The 23,698-nt window shown below is 36.8% G+C and overlaps 3 protein-coding genes across 3 annotated transcripts; 1 reads left to right on the forward strand and 2 right to left on the reverse strand.

The window, feature by feature from the left end:
• The first annotated feature begins 1,079 nt into the window (after positions 1–1,079).
• LOC132180818 (trans-cinnamate:CoA ligase, peroxisomal-like) lies at positions 1,080–3,221 on the forward strand. Its single transcript, XM_059593785.1, has 3 exons — positions 1,080–1,345; positions 1,449–1,774; positions 1,871–3,221. Exons 1-3 carry the CDS (start codon positions 1,148–1,150, stop codon positions 3,069–3,071), a joined length of 1,725 nt encoding a protein of 574 aa, XP_059449768.1. The 5' UTR covers positions 1,080–1,147; the 3' UTR covers positions 3,072–3,221.
• A 5,037-nt stretch (positions 3,222–8,258) lies between these two features.
• Positions 8,259–17,337, reverse strand: LOC132180820 (ras-related protein RHN1-like). The gene is given in 8 exon segments (XM_059593787.1): positions 8,259–8,511; positions 8,513–8,589; positions 10,129–10,222; positions 12,219–12,292; positions 13,959–14,007; positions 14,579–14,746; positions 16,908–16,985; positions 17,093–17,337. Coding segments are annotated over 8 exon segments (624 nt in total). The 5' UTR covers positions 17,132–17,337; the 3' UTR covers positions 8,259–8,466.
• Positions 17,338–17,934: 597 nt separating this feature from the next.
• On the reverse strand, positions 17,935–23,401 carry LOC132180819 (probable polyamine oxidase 4). The gene is made up of 10 exons (XM_059593786.1): positions 22,896–23,401; positions 21,869–21,984; positions 21,696–21,784; positions 21,189–21,302; positions 20,709–20,796; positions 20,478–20,563; positions 20,282–20,384; positions 19,649–19,746; positions 18,684–19,113; positions 17,935–18,455 (listed from the first exon to the last, which is right to left on the reverse strand). Exons 1-10 carry the CDS (start codon positions 22,933–22,935, stop codon positions 18,138–18,140), a joined length of 1,482 nt encoding a protein of 493 aa, XP_059449769.1. The 5' UTR covers positions 22,936–23,401; the 3' UTR covers positions 17,935–18,137.
• Positions 23,402–23,698: the final 297 nt, after the last annotated feature.

Genomic DNA, 23,698 nt, shown 5'->3' on the forward strand with positions numbered 1-23,698 from the left:
GTCACCCCTTTACTTCTCTTTTTCTGGTAAAACGGTAGCTAGAAAAACACTATTTAAACTTCATCAAAGTTACTTTTCGGTAATTTTCAGCCTCATTACTTTAATTAAAAAAAAAAAAAAAAGACTCACTATAATAGTGAGTATTTTTCACTCACAAATTGAATAAAAAAATAGTTTATCTCCCTCCTATTTTTCTTCTATGTTTCTCTCTCATCCTTTAATAGTTAAAGAAATAATAAACAAATCTTTGAAAAATAATATTTAAATAAAATAGTAAAAGTTAGTTGTTAAAATAGTCAAGGTCGCTGAGATGCTCTAAAAAAGTAAATAGTTAAAAAAAAAAAAAAAAAAAAAACTTTTAGTTATTTTGGTCATTAGAGACGCCCTGAAAAAGTAAATGCTAATAATGCTTTTCACCATTGATAACCGATCAAAGAAGATTGCTAGTTTCTGTCTTCTTAGATGCCGTAAACTTTCACATCCAATATCTATATTACAGTTTATAATCTCTTTAACAATGCTTTTTTTTAGAAGTTTTTTCGAACACAAAATATTTAAAAATATTCTCAACTTTATGTTACGTCACATCAAAACATTGAAAAAAGAAAAAGAGAAGAATACGCATGGATTGTGATTCATGCAGGGCCTTGCTAGATATTGATATTAACCACTAATATAATGCAACATTAACAGCCATAAAATTAGTGTGTGGATTCGCTCATACACAATACGACAATGAGTGGAAAATATAGTGCGATTGGAAAGTGGGGTCGTGGGAAGAGTCACGCAGCCCAACACAAAATGGAAAAAAAAAAAGGAAAAAAAAAAAGCAATTAAATTGACTTGAGATAGAGGGTCAAGATTCAATGCATAAACAAAAAGGTCAACAGTCTGTATGTGTTCAAACTCAACTAATATCGCAGCAATTTCCTTACTAATTTCCATACAACTTTCAACCTTCTTTCCTCTTCCCCACCTAAAAAAACTGGCCCCACCTCCCTCATTTCATATATACACTAAATCATTTCACTATATAAACTAACCCCCCCTCACTCTATCATCTTCACGTCCATCAAACACATCTCTCTTCTCTCTCTCTCTGAACTATCTTGCTAGCAAAACTAAAAGCTCTAAGAAATTAGCTTTCATGGACCAGTTACCGAAATGTGAAGCCAATTATACCCCTCTCACCCCTATCACTTTCTTGCAGAGAGCCTCTTCGTTTTATGCCAAACGAACCTCTATCATTTACGAGGGCACCCAGTTCACGTGGGGGCAAACGTACGAGCGCTGTCGCCGCCTTGCTTCCTCTCTCCGTGCGCTCAACATAGTCAAGAACGATGTTGTAAGTTTTCATTTTTTTACTATTGATGATGGTTTTTTTTTTTTTTTACTTTTTTACATTTACTTGATTGAATATTTACTTTTTTGGGTTGATTTGTGTATAGGTTTCTGTGTTGGCTCCTAACGTTCCAGCCATGTACGAGATGCATTTTGCGGTGCCTATGGCTGGGGCTGTGCTCAACACCATTAATTCCCGGCTCGATGCTAAAAACATAGCCACCATTCTCCGCCACTCTGAAGCCAAGGTGTTCTTTGTGGACTACCAATATGTCCAGGTGGCAGGCGAGGCTCTCCGGATTCTCGTCCGTGACTCAAAGGTGTCCGAGTCCTCCATTCCTTTGGTGATTGTCATCGATGACATTGACTCCCCCACCGGCGTCCGGCTCGGCGAGCTCGAGTACGAGCAACTCATCCTTAAGGGCAATCCGAGGTATATTGTAGCTTTTTATTCTCATACCATATTAAATAATTACGTATTAAATTATTTTAAAAAAATTATTTATTTATTTAATTTATATTGTAACAGATACGTGGGAAGTGCAATAGCGGACGAGTGGGATCCGATTGCTTTAAATTACACGTCGGGAACAACATCAGAGCCGAAAGGAGTGGCTTACAGCCACAGAGGAGCTTACCTGAGCACGCTTAGCTTAATTCTCGGATGGGAAATGGGGAGTGAGCCTGTGTACCTGTGGACGCTTCCGATGTTCCATTGCAACGGGTGGACTTTCACGTGGGGGATCGCGGCACGTGGTGGAACCAACGTGTGCCTCCGAAACACCACCGCACCCGAAATATACCGGAGCATTGCTTTGCACAAGGTGACACACATGTGCTGTGCACCCATAGTGTTCAACATACTCCTCCAGGCGGAACAGAGGATAAAATCTCCGGTTCAAATACTCACCGGAGGAGCACCCCCGCCAGCGGCGCTGCTGGAAAAGATCGAGCCGTTGGGATTCCACGTCACCCACGCTTACGGCCTCACCGAGGCCACCGGACCGGCGCTCGTGTGCGAGTGGCAGGGGAAGTGGAACCAGCTGCCGCGCGACGATCAGGCGAAACTCAAGGCACGTCAAGGGATCAGCGTGCTGACGCTTGCTGACGTGGACGTAAAGGATTTGAAAACAATGGAGAGTGTGCCCCACGATGGCCAAACTCTTGGGGAGATAGTGCTACGTGGAAGCAGCATCATGAAGGGTTATTTCAAGGACCGGAAGGCCACGTCGGAGGCGTTTAAGGGTGGCTGGTTCGTAACCGGCGATGTCGGCGTCGTTCATCCAGATGGGTATTTGGAAATCAAGGACAGGTCCAAGGATGTCATCATATCCGGCGGCGAAAACATCAGCAGCGTCGAAGTGGAGTCGGCGCTCTATAAGCATCCGAGAGTGCTGGAAGCGGCGGTGGTGGCAATGCCGCACCCCCACTGGGGAGAGAGCCCCTGCGCTTTCGTCGCCCTCACCAAGAACTCTGCCGGAAAAACCGACGACGTGAGAGAGGCGGAGATCGTCTCCCATTGCAGGAAAAATCTTCCCCATTTCATGGTTCCAAAGAAGGTGGAGTTCCTGCCGGAGCTGCCAAAGAACTCAACAGGAAAGATTCTGAAAAATGAACTGAGAGCAAAAGCAAAAGAGCTTCTCGTCTCCAACAAGTCCAGCCGCGTCAATCCGCAACGAACAAACCCTCCATATGGCGAACAGAATCTGCAGGCCTTTTCCCGTCTCTGAAAGTTTTTACTAAAATCGGAATAAAAAAAAATCGTGTACAGCGTGCTTGCTTTGTCTAGATGTATTATTTGTTTTACAGATAATGAGGTTACCTTGTCGGAGGTCTGAAGAGAGCTAATTAATAGAAATATTAATAAAAGTTGCTTTTTATGCCCCCATTTACTCTCTAGTCAATATTAATTTATTCTTCAATTAATATATTTTTTTACTTGCAAATTAAATTGCAATGCAACAAATTAACTTATATATATATATATATATATATATATATATATATATATGAATAATTTGCGCTTAAAATACTGATGATGATGAAGAAGAAGAAGAAGAAAGTCGCCATTTTCATCATATAGTAGAGTGAGTGAGTGGTGTTGTGTACAATAATGGCATATCGTCTAAATCCCATTATATAAAAAAATAAAAATAAAAATAAAAAAGAAGTTGGTTTTTATGTGTGAAAAAATCAAAGCTTCAATAATGGGGGGAGGGTGGATAGTGTCGGGGTTGTGATCCAACAAATGGGGAAACCTATTTACGCATAGAAAATGACCAAAGATTTCAGACATACGTGTACATGACAAATCGTATTGGCCGGGGCACCACATGATTCTGTCTTCCGCGTAGTGAGTGGTCGCCTTTAGGCTATTCTTGATTGAGCCGTTGATTCATGAATGATTTCTTGATTCTTCCCCCACCCTTTTTCTTTTTTTTTTTTTTTTTAAAAAAAAAAAACAAAATTTATTTGGAGGTGGTTTTCCTATTAATTGATGGGCATTTCGATGCAGGATCAATAAGAAATTGAAGGGTGAAAATTTAATTAAAGTAATTAAAGGGTTCAGATCTATCATAATAAATACCAATAAATAAATAAAGTGATGGATGGAAGAGAAAATTTGTATTTATTATAATAGATATGTGTCATACAATTATTTATCATAATAAATACCATAGATATGCAGCATACCAGCCATATCGGATGCATATCCATTCCTTCTAGCAACATATTATACTATTTTGCCCTCTTATTTTTGCCTAATCAATTTCTCTCAATTTTCTTTGAAATGGAGAGGATCACTGATGCAAATCACCTTTTGGATAGCATTCGTATCCAATTTAATAAAAATTTACTAAAAAAAAATCGCTTCTAAAAAAAATAAATAAATAATTAGTGAAGTAATTCATATGCCACTCTTATACAATTAGGTTGATGAAGTAATATCCTTCAACCCTTTGAGTGATGATAAACATCACACCTGCATGTACGAACAATCATGCATGCTCGACTGATTTAATATTTTAAAATATTAAAATTTAATTACAAAAAAAAAAATTAGCCGAGCGCCCGGCGTGATCTGAATCAGCACTCTTAACCTTTGGATCGGTCTTTATTTTTTTTTAAAAAAATAAATAAATTTAAGAGTTACAAGACTAAGGACAAGGTTAGTCAAATAAGCTATGATAACCCAATAAAAATGGTCCTTGGAAAAAAGAAGAGGGTAGTTAAAGGATTGCGGAATGGTGGGGTACTAATCCTATCTATGTCAGTAAAGTCAGCCAAGACATAGAGGATTTAAGGGGTCCCAGTAAAAGCATGCCTGCTTGATCAATTAAATAATATTACATCAGGGATTCTACCTTAAAATAGTTAAATTGCAAATCATACCTTTCACATTTTTTTCCTTCTTCTTAGAATCAACACCATTCACATTGTATCAGGATCATGCTTTATCTCCTTTTTTTAAACTTAAATAAAAGTTTAGGATCTATCCCTTCTCATATTTCCTCCAAACACGTTATTTTTCACGTGCATTTTTAATAGGACAGAGCTCGTATGCATTCTCATGTACAAGGACTCCTAGCAGAGCAAATTTCTTTTGATTTAATAGCATTTTCTAAGACCAAGATTGGGGGATGGATTAATTTTGTTAATTAAGCTGTAAACCTAAATTTATAAGGCATTATAAGAGCGTTTTTGATATTGCGATTTTAAAAGTTAAATCGTGATTTTGTTAAACGCTTAACTACTTTTTTTTTAAATTACAATTCTAAACAGATCCTATGAATAATTGATCTGGAAAAGAAGTGATGGGACATTATATTATCCTTGTATTACTTTTTGAGAAGCGTGCAGATCAACATCATGGAACGTTTTGCACATCCTCCCCGTAAAATAAATCATACGGATGGGCAAAAGAGAGACATCATTACACAGTAATATCTTGGGCTGCAATATAAATATATAATAGCCTCACAACACTTGACAACATTATTTCTAAAGTGCGTGCCCATCAGACTTGCAGGAAGAGGCGTACGTAATTATTTAATTATTTATTATCTTTAATAAAAAAATAAAAGATAAAATTTCAGTTCCATCAGCTAAACTTGGGGTGGGTTCGGGCCAAACTTATCAAATCCATAATTTTATTTTTATTTTTTCTTTTTGGCCATTATTGGGAATAGCCGATCCACACCTAAGGGTTATGGGGTGGCTTCAACTACCCTCAACCGGTCCTTGGGGGTGGTTTGGCCACCCCCAAGACTCAACTGGTATGGCTAACTACCCGTTTTTATTTTTTAATTAATTTATTAATTTGTTATCATTTTAATTTTGATTTTAAAATTAAAAAATTTAAAACAATAAAAAATTAAAATAGGTCATACCATCTAAAGATTAAAATGACAACAAAAAAAAAAAAAAAAACTTTTTAATGCAACAAAGCATTTCATTTTCCTATTTAAAAGATTTTTTTTTTTTAAAAAAAGAAGCTGTGTTGTGTTGTACTTGAATCACACCAATAAAGATAAAATAAAATAAAGCAGAGGTATCGCAACTTCGGTGGGGTGACATATTTGAGGTCAAAGGACAGTGATGGTGACACAACAGGGTTTCCAATTTTCCATTATTGATTATCCTGACCCTTCCTCGATAAGAGCCAGAAGTTTGGAGCTACGGATTTGTGAAAAAGGTTTTGGGCCGTACAAAATATCTTCTCAAGTGAGATTTTTTCTGGGCATATAAATCAATTTCTTACTGGATATTTTTCTGGGCATATAAATTTCTTACCAAGTGTTATAGGAATTCACTCAACCTAATTTTTCTAAGTGTCAGTTGTTTCTTGAATATATGATAAAGACATTTTTATTTTTTAATTAATGCTCAAGGAACACATGCATATAAATAAAGACATTTTTATTTTTTAATCAATGCTCAAGGAACACATGCATATAAATTTCTTGAATATATGATAAACACTTTTTTTTTTTTTAAAAAAAAAAAAATTAATGCTCAAGGAACATGCTCATCAGATATATATATAAACATGTTTATCACATGAAGGGATATATAATGACTGAATTAAAAAAATTTACTACATTCCAATTTATAAGAAAAACAAATTGTTCATTTTCTCCTGTCCAAAGTCTGTAAGTCGGAAAGGGATCCGGTCAATTTTATTTGAAATGGAGAGGAGTCATTTAGGCTAAATGGTTAGGCTAAAAGATGTAAATATTTTTGTTAATTATGTCCCACCATTTAGCCTAAATGGCTCCAAATGAAATGAAAATGATCCCTTTCCTACACGCCGGGGTCAGCTCTCTGCCCAAAACATAAGAGAGAGGGACTCAGTTTGGAGCATTGCCTTGTTTGGTTGTGGTCTTTTGAGAACAATTTTATAGAAAATCTACTCATTTAAACAATAAGCAAAAATTATGAAAAAATAAAATCCAGGGCCTATCCCTAAGTAAAAGTAGAATCTACTATGAGTCTATGACCCACAAATTTTTTTCCTTGATTGAATTTTTATTGATTGTGAGTTTTGACTTGTTAGAAATGGATCACACATACAACTTTATCTTCTAGGAATATACACTATTAAAAATGAATCAATCGTGTCGAAGATGTAGCTCATGGTCAAATTGTTGTTGTTGTTGTTGTTTTTTTTTTTTTTTTGAGTTTGGTCAAATTGTTGTTAAACCTGTTTTCAACCATCATATCATGTCTTTGTGAAAGATTTCAGTGGAAATGAGAAAAATTTTCTCGAATCAGAAATGCATAACTTCATATATGATTGATGGGCTTGAAAAAAATTATGCAGATGGAAATGAAGTTGTATGTAATGTTATTTCCTTTAATCCAAAAGATTGTCATCAGCGGTAATCCATGGATTGAAGAAAGAAGAGGAGTACAATTATAATCGTGAAAGGGTATGGATGTTCCTAGCAGAAGGCATTTGTATTGTTAGAGAAGTCCAGGCCTGTTCTTGATTCTAATGAAGAAGAAGAGTTGTGCCAAAGAATGAATAAAATATCAGAGTTGAGAAAAGTTTTTGCAAGAAATTAATGAAGAGATCAGAGTGGAAAGTATTAGGAATTGTTTGAAGAAAATTGAGAAGATGGTTGAAGATCCTGATGTGGGACATGGTATTATATCATTGGAAAATATTTACTAATTCTGGGAAGTTTTATGGTTCAGAGCTTTCTTCTCTCCTTAACCCAATTAGGCTTATTTTCTCAGCACATCATGATAGCTTCCTCCCTATCAAGTTGCCTATTGTTGCAAAAAAAAAAAAAATCAATCTTGCACCAATTGAATTCCCCCGTAACAACCGATAACGACTACTCACCATCACTTGTTGCAGTTGCCAGTTGCCACCCTTCCCCACTCGTGGCTAGTCACTTGTACTATGTCCAACCATCTGTGGTTCTCAATTGATCTGCAGGAATGCCTTTGTTTTCTAGTCCATATCTATTGAACCAGCGAAAAACTAACGAAAAGAAACAGAGCAAAGCAAACGTAGCCAGCTATAATCTATATACTACTCTACCAGCAATAATCTTCTCTTAGGGTATCCATGCTACTACTCTGCTACTGTATAGTTTTACCCTTTAACTAAAAGTTATTAACCAAAAAAAAAAAAAAAATCTTTTGAGATGATGATGGCTACCTGACAAAGTCTAAGCTGTTGCTGAAACTGGACTTTTTTTTCTTTTGAAATAATGATTGCTACGTAATGTTTTGCCTAGAGCCCTGCACAACTTCACGAGGTTTGGCAGCTTTAGAGCCCTATACGTTACAACCCATCTCCCAGTTTTAAACTGAAAATCTTAGGTTGGTGGAATTTGCTTAAAGAGCTATGGCATTTCAAGTAATGAACCTTGTATGAATACAACCATTGTGTGTGCTTAAAGAAGTGGAAAACTTTTGTCAACAACTATATTCTATCATCCACCAAATGGCAGTGTACAAATTTCAGATCATATATTCTATCATCCAATTGTGTTTCTTTAAATGCATCATTATACTTGGTTCACTTCCAAAATACAGTGCCATTTAATTAATTTCCAGATCAAGCACATTACATACAGACCTGCAGACCCAAGAACAGAAAGGACAGACCTAGAACTGATGTCTGAGTACTTCATGAACAGCATGATGCAGCTTGGGATCCTTCTGCAGGTCTGTCCACAAGAACCATTCCTGCCGGATTCTGAGTAGGCTGAACCCTAGGCAACCTTTTTGCTGTTTACACAAGAATTTCAGGTCACGAGCCACAAGAATTAGAAAAGGAAAAAATTAGAGTTAAAATGCTAATAACAGAGAAGGCTACCATAAACACGAAAATACAAGAACACTCGGTATACAGCCATAATTCCATGGTGCTGTTCACCAAATGAGCAATTTATGTCATTCCTTAGGTCAGTGAGATGGGCCAGCTAAGACCAATGGAGCAAGCAGGTATTCGAATGACAGCAGCAGGAAGCCAAAAGGGAAAAGACGAGAGAAATAACAAAGAATTTTTCTATGAGAGGCTTGGTAGAAATGTCAAAATTTTCTTGAAACCACTGGCAAATAGGAAAAAAGAAAAGGAGGATAAATGCCCTTTCACTTTCACACAGTCGAAAGTAAAGAATTAAAGGTTACTCGAAAGGGTAACACCATATAAGTAGGTCAAGCAGCAGGTGTCTAGCCCAGTGAGCCAACGATTAATGTTTTGACTTTTTTGGTAGAAAGGACAAAGGAAAGGGGAAAAGGGTTGAGCAAACAAGGCCAAAATTTTAATTTTTATTACAAGGCATTTCGTTTTTCAGTTTTATTTCTTTAGCCAGAATCAACAAATACTCACATAGTGGAAAGCCTCTATTTCCCTACAAATCTGTGTATTGTTTCTACATTGAGACAAATGATACGATTTCTAATCTGTCTACCACAATGAAAAAAAATAAATAAATAAACCCATTTAGGCCTTCAATGCAAAAGAGGCAGTCTTATCATATTGATTTAAGAGGGGTCAATTATGAATTGTCCATATCATGAGTACAGAAAAGAGTGATCCAATCTTAATCCAACCAACTCGATTGGGCTTGAAAACATCAACTTGATATTGAAGTTTGATTTCCCCATAATGTTCATCAGACACATCAGGGCAGGTTTATAAGTTAAAATGAAGGTCAAAGAGTTAGGAAAGGCAAAACAAAGGCATTAATTGTTGGTAGAGAAGTGGAAATCCCATATAGGGGACCCGGGATACAATAAGCTGATGCTATCCAAGAAGACTTGCATAGCTCTAGCAAGAGGGGCTTTGAGGGAGGAAATTAGGGGACCCGGTTTCAATGTTCAAAGAACATATACTGGGGTCGTCGATCAAGCTCTCATAGCAGAAAAAAACTATTAAGGTTCTATCACAAGCCAACCGTCAAAAAAAGAAGCCAAAACAAGATAATTTCCTCCGAGGGAATTCAGATGGGGGTTCATTCAAGGAAGGATTGCCAGGTTGGATAATAGAATTCTAAAGACTTGTTCAAAGTGTACAGAAAGTTGCACTGGCACATTTATTTGGAGACAAGAATGAAGAAAGTGTAAGTTAATGCAAGCAGACAGAGTGTACAAGTCTTGTGCCATCTAAGTTTCTAGTAGAGAGAGAAAAGGGCTACTCTCATTGTGTTGTTGTTACCATTAAACTAAAATATAAAAAGATAAATAAAGAAAACATAACTAAATGAACAAAAATGATGCCAAGACATAATCCCCATACAGCAGCAATCAAAGTACAATACACACCTATTTCGTAAAATATGTCATTGACATTGACAGCAGTTTTGGCAGAGGTCTCAACGAAAAAGAGTCCATTTTCCTCAGCATATACACGTGCCTCCTGCAGCATCAATTAGGTGAATCACAATAAACACAAAATTTCAAGAGATGACAGAGTGCAACACATAAATTAACATATTGAGCAACACATAGACACCTACTGAAAAAAATTTAAACAAATCATTACTGATAAAGAAAACAAAAACAATGTCAGTGACAAGTTTACAAAATTACAGCATTTAGTAAGTTTTGAATAAAGTAAGTTTGAGGATATGGAGGGAAAGGAATAATAGGTGTTTTGAGGATATGGAGGGGACTTGGGAAGACATTTTAGCTTCTTGCTTTCAAACTCTGTATCGTTGGACCGTTGCGCATGTCTTTCCTGTTTCGATTAGTTATGATGATTTTCTTCTTCGTTTTTCTCCTTCTAGTTAGGTGATCCTATTGTATACTTCCAGTGTACCTTGGGGCGCCTTTTCGCTTTTTTATAAAACTTCTTATTACTTATCAAAAAAAAAAAAAAAGTTTGACAATAATGATAAAGAAGAGAAGGAGAAAAAGGAGGGAAAAGATTCAAAAGCCTCTTTTTAGGTTGTTTTGAAGCAAAAATCACATAAAATGCACAACCTTATGTTGAAAATAAGGTAGAATGGAAAATGCATATTCTGGTCACACCCCAGAAAGTCAAATCCCACATTGGGTGGACGAATTATAAAGGTGTTCATTGGGTGCTAAGTCCTGCATTAGTTCTTACTATGTGAGACTAGACAATATATGTGACTTTAGGAAGCTCCAATTGTAACATTGACTAGTCTCTTTGAGATATAACACACATGTTGCTAGTGCTTTCTTGTTTCGTGACATAGTCCTAACAAGCACATCAAGGATTTGAATGTTGGAGATTGTGACACCCCAAAAAGTTAAGTCCCACATTGGTGGGTGAATTGCAAAAGTGTTCCATGGGTGCTACATCCCATATTAATTCCTTACCAAGTGAAATTGGACTGTACAAGCAACTTTAGAAAACTCCAATTGTAAATTTGTAATATCAACTAGTCCTTTGGGTGTATAGCACAAATGTAGCTAGCTTCCCTAGAGTAAATTATTTCACTCCTAGAGTAACCAACCATAAGTAATGCTAGCTCACATGCTCAAGATATCAGTCATGAATTCTATAGAAATGGCTGGCAAGAAGTAGCCTGCAACTAATTCATATATGTGATTGTTGCCTCAACATTGTCTCAAAACACTTATCAGCCACAACCTCAACATTGCCTCAACATTCTACAGGTAAACTGTGTTGAATATATGGGTCATTCTCATTAATTGGAAAATGCTCAAATTTAAGGTAGGCATTATGTTCGTAACTTATACAAAATACTACATAAAACTATCATAATGTGGAGATTCCAAATTGGAACTGTAGTCTTAATGACATTTAAAAAAATAACAGGTAGGTGCAAATTAAAATTAAACACCTGACTATCCACAAAGATCATGGCTAGAATTGACTGAAATTTCAAATAGTTTTTAAGTTGGGTATTTTGTTTTGTACTGTTTCCAGTAGGTGATTCGTTTCGCTTGATTATGTGTAAGATGAATTTTCTGGACTATCCTGCATCAGAGCCAAAATCCTCAGCAGCTGAACTATCCTGCATTAGAAAACCTCAAAGGTGTGCCAATTAATCAACTCCATTAGAAGCTGCAACTAATATCTGATAAGATTTCTTAAAAGAAGTAGAATCCAGAGAGAACTAATAACCGGAGTTAGAAGAAGGTATTTAAACAGAGAGAGTGAAATCAGCCTTTGTCAGAAAAGGAATGCAACACAGAGCACCACAAAAAAGAAAATTACAAACGTGGCATGACAAGTAAAGCCCATAAACACTAAACAGTCTACACTATAGCAGAAAATTGGAAAAATAGTACTTTTTGATAAGTAAATGAAATTTATTAAGAGCAAAAGGACACAACCCAAATAGACATGAAGTATATAAGAGAAACATAAAAAAAAAAAAAAGTACTATAGCAATAAAAATTGGAAAAATAGTACTTACTTCAGCTGTCACTTTCCTCTTATCTTCCAAATCAGCTTTATTCCCGGCAAGAGCCACAACCATGTTAGGATTTCCTGCAACAACTCCAAAATGAGTGCATGGTTGCAGCAAGTACCACAAAAACTGACCCATTTCCATGTCTTTTGGACGTATTGATGCAATTAATGTCATGGAAGTGGGTGAATACAACAAGAGAAAAGCAAATGTTGTGATTTGGCAAGATTCCCAGCTGGAACTTGCTCGAGGAGTTGAAATATTGCTGTCAGAATTTCATTCTTGAATAGTTTTCAAGTAAGGGAAACTTTTGTCTTTTCTACTGTTCTTAGCACCTGTGTAGTTGATCTTGTACAGCACAAGTATATTGATATTTGCGAGTCAATAAAAATTGGGTAGGTAAAGGCCTATATAAGACATGTATTGATATGTTCAAAAGTTAATGGAAAGTTGGGTAACTAGAGGCTCATATAAGGCATGCATTGATATTTTCAGACGTCAATGAGAAAAAAAAAGAAGAGGAAATCAAAGCTCTTTGTTTGACGTGTGATGCATCTTTTTCTTGTGTGTAATGCTCAGGAAGTCCAGCTTAATGCTCGGTTGATCTTTCTTCTTCTTTCTCTCTAATTTCTGTAATCTTTAGCAGCTGTTTGCCATGTTTTCAACTCTTTTATGCAGATAAATTCAGCACTAAACACTAATATCCCAGCCCAAACACAACCCAACAAACCTAACTTGGACAGACCTGCATTAGATCTGTTATTTTTTCCTAAACCATATATATACGCATGTGTATTTATCAAATCATTAATTCAGATCATTGCAGACAAATAAATTTTCATTAGTACCATTGTTTTCTCTCAAGTTTCATGTAACCCCAATTTAAGTCATATAAACATTTTTTTTTTAATTAGATGAAACGATAGTTGTTGATCCTAAAATAAAGGTTTATTTTGGTCCCTAGTTTTAAAAAGTTCAAATTCCATTCCCATAATTTTTAATTTTGAGCATTATAGTTCTTCCATCCATAAATTGAGAATATCATTACAGAAATTGAAGACGTGGCAAATGTTGAGATAAACATGGCATCAATTTTTGTAAAGGTGTTGACAATCTTATTCCCAGAAATACTACATTCCTCAAAATTAACAATTGACAAAATTTAACTTTTTAGAATCTAGAGACTAAATAGTAACCTACCTAATATTTCAAGAACCAAAAGTATAAGTGTGGTCTTTGTTTTATATTAGAAGTTGTTTCACCTTCCATTTCATATTAATTTATCAAAAATGTTGAGTTCTTTATTATACTTTTTCTATTTTTTTTTAAAAAAAAGGGTTGTCAGAATGAATTTGGTTTCAATAAAGGGTCCTATAGGTCTGCACCTACTAATGTTATTTTTTTGAAATAGAATAAAAAAGAAACTAATATTTTATACAGAGTATGTGGAAGAATGATTTATTAAAAACAAAAATAAGACTTGGTTATGAAAAAAGAAAAGATTTAGTTCTAGCTCATGGTCACTACTGCATAACAAATACAATTTCCATCATTGATTACTAAATTGGAGCGGCTAGACTAGAGTCAGGATGACAATAGCATGGTATAATATAGATAAGTTCAGAGATAACAAAACAAGAATAAACAGCAATAAAAGGAATAACGCCATGTCCCTATCCCTTTTCTTCAACTCAAATAATATACTTCTTCTTAAACTAAGCAAGTTCAACCTTAACTAATAAGCACCTTGCTTCTGGAGCTCTTGCACCCACTTCTTAGCCCGTGCAAATGACTCCTATAATTCAGAAGAAATATATATTTAATTGGCAAACCTTGAGGAGGAAAAATAACAAAAAATTTAAACACCACTACACCCCAGCCCCCAATCCACCAAACAAAGTGCAATCTTCAAAATATTTCTTTCAAAAGCATATAAGTTGAACCTGTGAAAACGCATTTGCTGCATGTGAGTTTTTTAAAAACAAAAAGAGAAAAGAGGTTGATACAATAGAAGATATTGTCTGGCCGTATTTCATTGACACTTTTGTTTGCTTATCGTGAAAATGTCGGAAAGAACAATCATTTGAGCTTTTGATCATATGCAACTAAGTTCTTACCGAATTCATCAGAAGATATATGCTACCTTGCATTCTTTGGTCCATCTACTGTCCATCTCTTTTGTAAATTAATTATGGGTTTTTGGGACCCATTGGTTGATTTGCAAAAAAGTTGTATGGAGATGGATAGCAAATGCACCAAAGATGTAAAAAAAACATTTCTCTTGATCAGAATTGCTTGCATTCATTTTGTACATGCACAGTTCTTACATGCGTATGCTTGTATATCAATGGGAAAAGAGATCATACTGTGGTGGTGATATCGTAGACGATGATGGCAGCAGCAGCACCTCTATAATACATGGGAGCCAAGCTATGGTACCTCTCTTGTCCTGCCGTGTCCCATATCTCAAACTTCACGGTTGCGTCATTCACTGCCAGTGTTTGCGAGAAGAATGCTGCTCCTATGGTTGATTCCTACCACCAACATCATTAACCCATAGAAGAAATAAAAAATCAAAATTCAAAGAACAAAAAAAGTACTTACCCGTATTGTTTCAGCATAAAATAGTGCAGAAATTTATTTTCTTTAGTCCCAGTTAATATTAATACATACTATTGGAAAAAATTTCAGTTAGAAATTTATAGAATATGGCCACATTGACAAGCAACAGAATAAGCAATTTTGTGTTCTTTGCCCAAACTATGGGAGCACCTTAGGTACAATACAGAGATATGGGAGATTTATATCCAAGCGCAAGAGACATAGAGGCGCTCGCAAGAGCTGGTGAAATAAGGCTGCTCCAAAGAAGGGGAAGGTTCATTGGACGCACCAAGGGTAACTTAAGAGGTAGAATGAGATGTTTTAACCACGGGAAACATCGTCACTTCGCTCATGAATGCACTCAGCCAAAGAACATATAAACTGGCCCTTTTTATCTCCCCTTAACAGCTTTCAATGCTTAAATGTTTGGTCACTCATTCTCTACTAGTTTTAATTGTATACATGGTAGCAACATGACAAGTTGGAGGGTAATGTAGATCAAGTTACATTCGAATTCAAGAAAGAAGAGATCGGGTGGAGACCTCGGCATCCAGACGAGGTCTAAAGCTTCAGGAAAATTCACGAGAGCCTCGGTCCATGTTCAAACAAGGGTCTAGAATTGAGACCAGCACTGAGACCTAAGGCACCCCGTTGGTATCGCTGTCAGATCCCATTCAGCTGAGCTTGGAGACTCAGTCAGTTGGTTTCCGTCCAACCGATGATGGTTTTAAAGCGTCTGTAGGGTTCCATCGCATTTTCTGTCCAAACGGGAAATTACCCGTCCGAACAAGATCATGACTGTGTTTTACTAGGTTTAGGACTCTATTTTCTTTTTCTTTTTCTTTTTTTTAATGATGAGGAACCCCTTCAATGCATGACCACTTCGAGTACTCATTCCTATTGAAGCAAACCTTGGGCCCATGCAAAGCATCCCTTTCACATAAATCGGGTAATACTCCAACTTTACCAGCAGGCTAGCTCCATGGAATTGTTTGCACCCTCGAACTTAGACTGGATGGAAATGCCACCAAGACCAAGGCCCGTACCACTTGAGTCAACCCCTTAGAGTTTCTATATAAACCCAATAAGGACGGTTTAGGCCGTAGCTTATGCTGTATTTTCATAAGAAACTCCCTGAGATTGGGTTTTCTTCTGTTTTCTCTCAATTCTACTTGGTTTTGGAAGTTGTGAGTCTTGTGTTTGTTTGATTTTGCGATCCACCACAAATAAGCTGCATCAAAAGGGATCGAATAGGGTTTATCAAGCTCATTGAGTCCGTGTGAATAATACAAGAAGTGTGTTTCAAAAACCAAAACAGTTATTGACAACATTCTTGAAGTTGGTACCCACTGATTGAATATGTGGATGGGTGCAAACTGTTTCCCTATGACTAGATTCACAGTTTTGGAACTCAAGCCGCGAAAGGCAAGGCTAACCAGAGAAGGCCGTTTCAGATAACTTGCTAAAGTTCAGCTAACGACATAAAAGCCTTGCCTTACTAGAAATGCTACTAGGAAACCCTTTGGTTGGGATAGAAGGGCATATTTTGTCTTAGAGTTAGTCCACTCAAACATTTGCTGTCCAATGAATGTTAAGGTATCCCGTGATGCTAATTGTTTTATTACATTTACAAAATAGTTATTCACAATTTTTTTTGTTCATTTGTTTTTCGCAAATAGGAGGCATTGAATTGTTTTTCATAAAATTTCTAAACAATCAAAAGGAAAATTTAAGATTCTCCAAAAAGACAGCGGTCACGATTTATTTGATCAATGTAAGAAAAATATGAACAAAAAATAAAAATAATAAAATAATAAAATAAAATAAGAAGAAAAGTGTTATGGGGTGAAGGAATCGTTTTTGCTTGACGATGGGGTAGTCTAATCTTCCAATTACTTTTGGGTTTTTTCTTTCAGATTTCTATCGAAACAATCGGGGCTAACACCCTCTCTGTTTAACTAAATTCATGATCCAATTCCATTGAAGTCATGGAAAATGGAAATTCAGTGTGTAATACGTTAAGTAGAAACAAACAGGACCAAAATAATAAGAAGAAGAAGAAGAATCAGGTAGAGAGAGAGAGAGAAGGAGAACCTGGAATTCAAGGAACTGGCCCTTGACAAAGCGCAAGACGAGGCTGGATTTCCCGGCGCCCATGTCGCCGAGCAGAACCTGATTACGAGATCACAAGTCACCATCTTTACACATAGGTTTTTGGTTTCAAATTGATAAAAACGAAGAATTGGAACCCCAAAGAGCAAAGGGAAAATCGTACTGACCAGCTTCGCATTGAGATTGTTGTGTCCGATCGTGGCCATGGAGTGGAATTACAGAGAGACTGAAATCCCGAGGAATGCCCAACAAAAGGCGAGCGCTTGAAGAAGAGGCTGTCGAGACGAAATTGGCGTGACTCTCTGTCTATGGAATCCACGAATAGGCAGAGTCCGTCTTGGTAACGGTGCTTCTTTTGGGTTTGGTTCCGGTAGTTTCTTGTTTCTTTGACGCGTTGAAAGGCAGACAATTGTACCAGTCTTTTCTTTTGTGAATGGGCGGGCGGGCGGGCGGGCTGGTTTTATAGTCATTTCAACAGTTGGTGCCCCAATTGGGTACGAGAAATGCTAGCCACGTCATTAATCGGTATAAAGCTAGTGCGAAGAAAAGCATTTACTCATTGGTTTTTGTCTTTGATTCGATTGGAGATCTTTAAAAAATAAAAGGTTAAATCCAATTTTATTCACTATTATCAAAAAGCTATTTAGATTTTTTGAAAATGACAATCTTACTGCTTGAGTTTTATATATTTACGAGATCCACCCTGCTATTATTCTTCATAGAAGTACTAGGGACCAAAACAAATGAACCAAAAAAAAATTTCAAACTGACATGGCAGACAAGAGAGAGAAAATTACATTTTTTTAATTTAAAAACGTTTGCTACGTCAGTTTAAAAAAATTTCTAAGTTCATTTGTTTGGCTTTATAACACTTCTCTATTGTCCATAGTCATTAGTATCAATGCTGAGGTCATTTGACAATTTTAGCTTAGCTTCAAAACCTAAAAGTGAAGCCAGAATCAATTTGTAAAACCTCAAAGTCCAAAGCTGCTTCAATACCTGAGAAAGCTGAAAGAAAACCTACGTATGAAATTTTTTATGATATTCATATTCATGCTCTCCTTAATGATAGAATCACCAAGTCACATGCCAAACAAGAGGTCCGTTCTGTTCAGTGGTCTATTAGATTTTTGGTCCCTTGTATTGGAAAGCCATTGTGAGTGCTTTAAGAGTTACAGTTTTCATTTCTTAAATTTGTCAACATTAGATGTTTCACATCCGTGAGATCTGGAGGGGGACAGTATCTTTGAGAATTTCATCCCTAATAGAGTTTAATGGGAGCTTCTTCTCCATGTTGCCAAGTTTCTTTAAGAGATGACTTTGACAGTTTTCAGCGGCCATAACTCCAGCTGAGTAGGCTCCATGCACAGATCCCTGGTTTTCCACACTAACTGCTTCCCCCGCAAAGAAGAGATTACCCAAGGGTGCTCGAAGCCTATCATATAAATCTTCAGGCTTTCCAACCAAGTCATACGAGTAACAACCAAGAGAGTTTGGGTCTGTTCCCCAACGAGATACAAGATACTGAACCTGTTTAGGAGGACCGATCAAAAATTAGCATTAGGAAATTGGAATTAATCATCAACTACTCTTGGTTGCTTAACAAATTAAAATATATATATATATATATATATATATATATATATGCAGAGCATTTTGTCCATATACTGACAATTCATTCCAAGTATGCAAGGTCAGGCAACCATCGAAACTAAACTGGCTGAAAGCAAAACAAATCCATGAAAACAATGAATGTACCGGCTCAGTTGCATCAGTAAACATTTTCTTTAGTTGTGACATCACAAAATTTGCAGCAGACTCGTCAGACAGCTTCTCAAGGTCATATGCAAACCTTCCAGCAGCCATGTAGACAAGGACTGGATGGCCCGTTGCTTTGTGAAGATTGAGAAAATAACCACAGGCATAAGAACTGGGTGCAACAGTGCCTAAAAGTTCCACATTTGGCCAAAACACTTTATCGAATAGTAGAGCAATCTTATTTTCATTTCCCACACCAATATCAGAGACTGCAGCAACCTTCCACTCTGGCAACTTTGGCTCAAACTCAATTAAATTGGCTTTGAGAATCCCAAGTGGTACAGTTAAAATAGCAGCATCTGCGACAAAGATCCTCCCATCCTCAACTGTGACCATCACCTTATTATACCCATTGGATATCTTCGTAACCCTACATATAAAGATATAATTTTTAGGGTCAAAACAGCATGTTGGCTGCACGCAGAGATAGCCACAGAATTAACAAAATGTTGGATGAAAGTAGGAAAAAAAAAAGGATACAAAAACTGATCAGCTTAGTACTATTGGCTAGAAACTTGGTTAATATGTTTGTCACATAACAAAAATCATATCAATGAACTCTGAGCAACTGTTGTAGGGTCTAGTTAGCTTAGCTAGTAAACTCTCTCGGCATCATACCAACAAGCAAGGATTATTCCTCAAGAGCGGTGTCTAAGTGAGGGGAAAGGGTGTCCTCCCATTATATAGCCTATAAGCTTAAGTGGTTATCAATGTGAAGGCGAACCAAAAATGTATTCAACTTTACTTTATCACTTAATAATATTCTGGTTGCAGTAGCTCAATTTTCCTATCCCCCCCACCCCTCCCTTCTGTTTCTTCTTTTCTTTTCATTTTTTTTTTTTTTTTGTACACATCATTTAAATATGTGAATGCACTTCAGTCATCTAGGAAAATGGAAACCATACCGGTGATTCAAACGTATATCAATATCTTTTGCAAGAGCCTTTATTACGGGGTCATAACCTTGCACCATAAGCCCATGACCCCCAGAAAGAACATGCTCCTGTACATCAAGGAATGCCCTTGATCATGTAAGCAATAATTTGAAGGTAAAGTAACTTAAACTAAAGATTATCAGTCACCACTTGGCCCAACACAGAAATTCCATCAAATTGACATAGATGTACATAACAAAATAATATTTAAAGAACATATATTTTCTTAATTTAAAGAAACGCAATCATAAAATTCTAAGTATATTTATTTCCTAAGGGTATTATCCACCCCAGCCAACCAAAGGAAAAGCTGCCCCCCTTCGAAATTCATATTCTTTGCTTCCTAAAATATGGGGACTTCAGAAGCTACCTGAAAGTCACCTATTTTAGTTTTCATTGGCAGACCTACTTGCCATGGGCAACTATACTCCATGCTCATATCACGTCCAACCCTTAGAATGTTGTACAATTTCTATCTAATTATTTTTTAGTTTCTTATAATTTACAAAACTTCAAATCTTTATATCCACCATCTATGGTGTCTATCTTGTGGAGGAGTAACCAAAGAACTATTAACTGTGAAAGAATAGGTACAGCACTTGCCTGATCCCATGTTTGCAATGATATCATATCAGCATCTGCTGCAAACCAAGCTTCCATTCTACATAGGTACCACTGCAACACTTCACGGGCAAGTCCTTCTTGTCTACAGAAAATGGAAGTTCCGTCAGTGACACTAAAAGACCCAACACTTGAAACAGAGCTTTAAGTTTTGTTTATACTTGTCCTGTTTCCATACCTTAATTCTGGAAACCTGTCCAACACAACTGAAATTGCTTGAAGAACAGACATGTCATCAGTATGTTCATCTCTTACTTTCCCTGTCTAGAGGTGCAGAAAAAGAGCCAAGGACTTAGTGAAATTCCATGGAGCAGAACACACGCATGGAAAGAAAGTTCCAGCCAGAAACATGAAATAAGGTTTTGAAGGGGTTAAAAAAAGGAAAAGACGTTGCTGCTCTTTATTTTACCTCTTTTAGAATTCTCTTAAATGTTTCTCCAACTTCAATGACCATCTGTTGAGGAACTTGATGGCCATCCCCATCATAGAGTGTATAGCTGAAAGGACCAAATCCAGATCTTCAAGACAAAGTTCAGAGACTGAATGGACAAGAAACGGTAATTACTTGTATATGTTTGTTTATTCACTACTCCATAGCAAAGTAATGATCTGACTTCTAGAGTCATGACAAGGATTTTGCTAAAGCCACAAATTATCTGGCTCAGAACATGTAAAAGAAATGCAACATTGAGAAAAAGATAAAAGGGCTAGCATCATTTATGAAAACATAAATCAACGATTAAAACCAGGTCTAAAATGATTATGATGGGCAATAAGCATTCAGCCACGGCACTTTTATCTTAGGGATATATGCTGTATGCCATTTATGGATGCACATACATCTTCAGAAGCATAGTAAAATAGAATTGTTAAGCAAAGAAATGATTACCTTTCCAAATCATGGTCATACAACACAGAGTCATCACCACTTGTACGGTATAATGTAAGCCCTAGACCACGTATCAGTGGAGCCAAGGGATTCTCATTGCAAACACCATGTAGCCTGAATAGCATTCAGAAGATAATTAATATGGCATCTATCTTATGACTCTTCAGATGCACAGGTTAATGCATGCACATTACAAAGTGGAAGTGATGGCACCCACACCTTCGGACGTGGGAAATTTTAGGAATTGAAAATTCTTATTATTTGAGATCAAGGTTTAGATGAGAGTCATCATTCAAAGAAAACCCATTGGTACACTCTTCCCCATGCATGGTATCCGGAATCCAATGCAGCAGCAGGCAATTAAGTTTGCAAAGATAGTCCATAACCATGTATAAGAGGACAAGTAAACCAAAAAGAGCACCAAATGAACTAAAAACACTCAACCCATTTGTATTTACAACATCCAAAGCGGGGAAAGGGGTCCACAAAAATAAGAAGTGAACTTGCCATGATGCTCCCATGTCTACAGGACAGCCAAATGAATAGTCAGTATGAATACGACCACCAAGTCTATCCCTTGATTCTAGCAAGACCACCTGAACAAAAGGATGATAGTAAGACAAAATATTGTCCATCACTTGTAGAAGACAAAACATTCCATATGCATTAGATATGATCACCTTAAACGAGGCATCGTGGAGGATTCGTGCAGCAGCAGTCCCTGATATACCACCACCAATAACAATAACTGAAGGTATTGAACCCTGTTGCCGCTGAACATGTGAGGCAATTGTGCCTAGTCATCATGCATATAAATATCAGTAGGGGCACATTTTCATTTTCTAACAGAGATCACATTTAATGCAAGAAAGGCGAATACAAATTGTTCCACAATCCAGATACACACTACAGTGACAGTCGCTCAAACAAATATCACATTCAGAGTTTGTAATTGAGCTTGTTTGGGATTGCGTTCGAGAAATAAAGCTTTTAAATCAAAAGGCGCTTTTGAACAAAAGCTTCATTTTTAAACTTTTGACAAAAGTGGGTTTTAGCCATTTTTAGGCATTTTGGACCCTTAAAAATGGCTTTTAATTTTTTTACCAAACGAGTACTTTTTTCTTCAAACAAACTTTTTGAGTATTAAACGCACTTTTAGGGCCCTCAAACGCAATCTCAAACACGCCCTCAATGCAAGAACAAGGTTATGTTTTTCCAATTTGGGCTTTTACAGTATTAGATCGCCAAAGCGAATTGGGTGGTCACAGCCAGTCGGACACTTCTGGTGGTGGGGAGATTGAGTTTTAGGATTTATGGCTGTTTGGGATTTTGGTGATCAGCTACGGGGACGCAGGTCAAATGGTGAGCCTCTACAAGCGTAAGGTCCATTTATCTATGCATAAAAAAAAAAGAGAACCACTACAATATATATTCCTCAGCATTCAGACAGAGAGAGAGAGAGAGAGAGTACGAAGGCAAAATTCAATGGCATTTTTCGTACCTTTTCCTTCGATATTTCCTGTTTATATATGCCTTTTGTCAAACAATATAATATAATTGACTTGATTAAAGTAAAATAAATCCTAATATCGAAAAAGAAAACAGCCCATAGACGCCAATCAAACATTTGGAAAACCAAAAACAAAAGGTAAAATAATAGTGAAATATATGTATATATAAAGGTAAAAGAAGAAAGAATATACTGACCGTCTAGCAGAGTGGTGGAGAAAAATTCCTTGGATTCCATTTGAGAAAAAAACAGTGCAATTTTCAAGGCCGAGAATGGAAGAAACGGAGGAGAATAAAATATGAATGGGTAGGTAGTAGGAAGGATGAGAAAGCGAGAGTGATGATTTGCTTTAAGGGTGTATAGGAATCAAGAAATTGGAAACTAACTGGAAAGAATGGTAGAGAATGAAGATGAGAAGGCCCGCAATGAAGCGGCTCAGATTGGAAGAGCAACGCAGCTTGTCAAACCAGCTCATAGCATCGAACCCTTGGGCGTCGCTTGCATGGATCGATCTCGCTCAAACAACCGTCTCTCTCTCTCTCTCTCTCTCTCGCTCCAGTAAATGCAGAGACCCACTTGGCTTGACTGCCCCGAACGCCCAATTGCTTGTAGCAGAGAAGCGAGAATTCAAGTAGGGAACGTAAACGCGCTGGCTATGGACGATGACACTGACTTCGTTAAAATAAGACAATCATACATATCGTGGGGTAGGTAGGTCGGTGGGCACTTTTCGTGTTTCGAAGGACGATTTCCCCTCCCTTTCAATCAACCTTTGTGTGAAAATTGAGATTTACTGCTGCTAACAATAATTAAATAAATAAATTTCATATAAAATATTATATTATTTATTTGTATAAATCTTTAGCAAAATTTAAATAAATAATTATTGTTGAATCCTTGTTTGTGTGCAACCCAAAAACTAGTGGGACCCAAAGCCAGACATGATGCGCTGGTTGTGCGGTTGTGCGGTTGTGCGCTGGTTAGGTCGCTCCTTGTGATA

Source organism: Corylus avellana, chromosome ca5 (genome assembly GCF_901000735.1).
Source record: "Corylus avellana chromosome ca5, CavTom2PMs-1.0".
NCBI classification, from domain to species: Eukaryota; Viridiplantae; Streptophyta; class Magnoliopsida; order Fagales; family Betulaceae; genus Corylus; species Corylus avellana.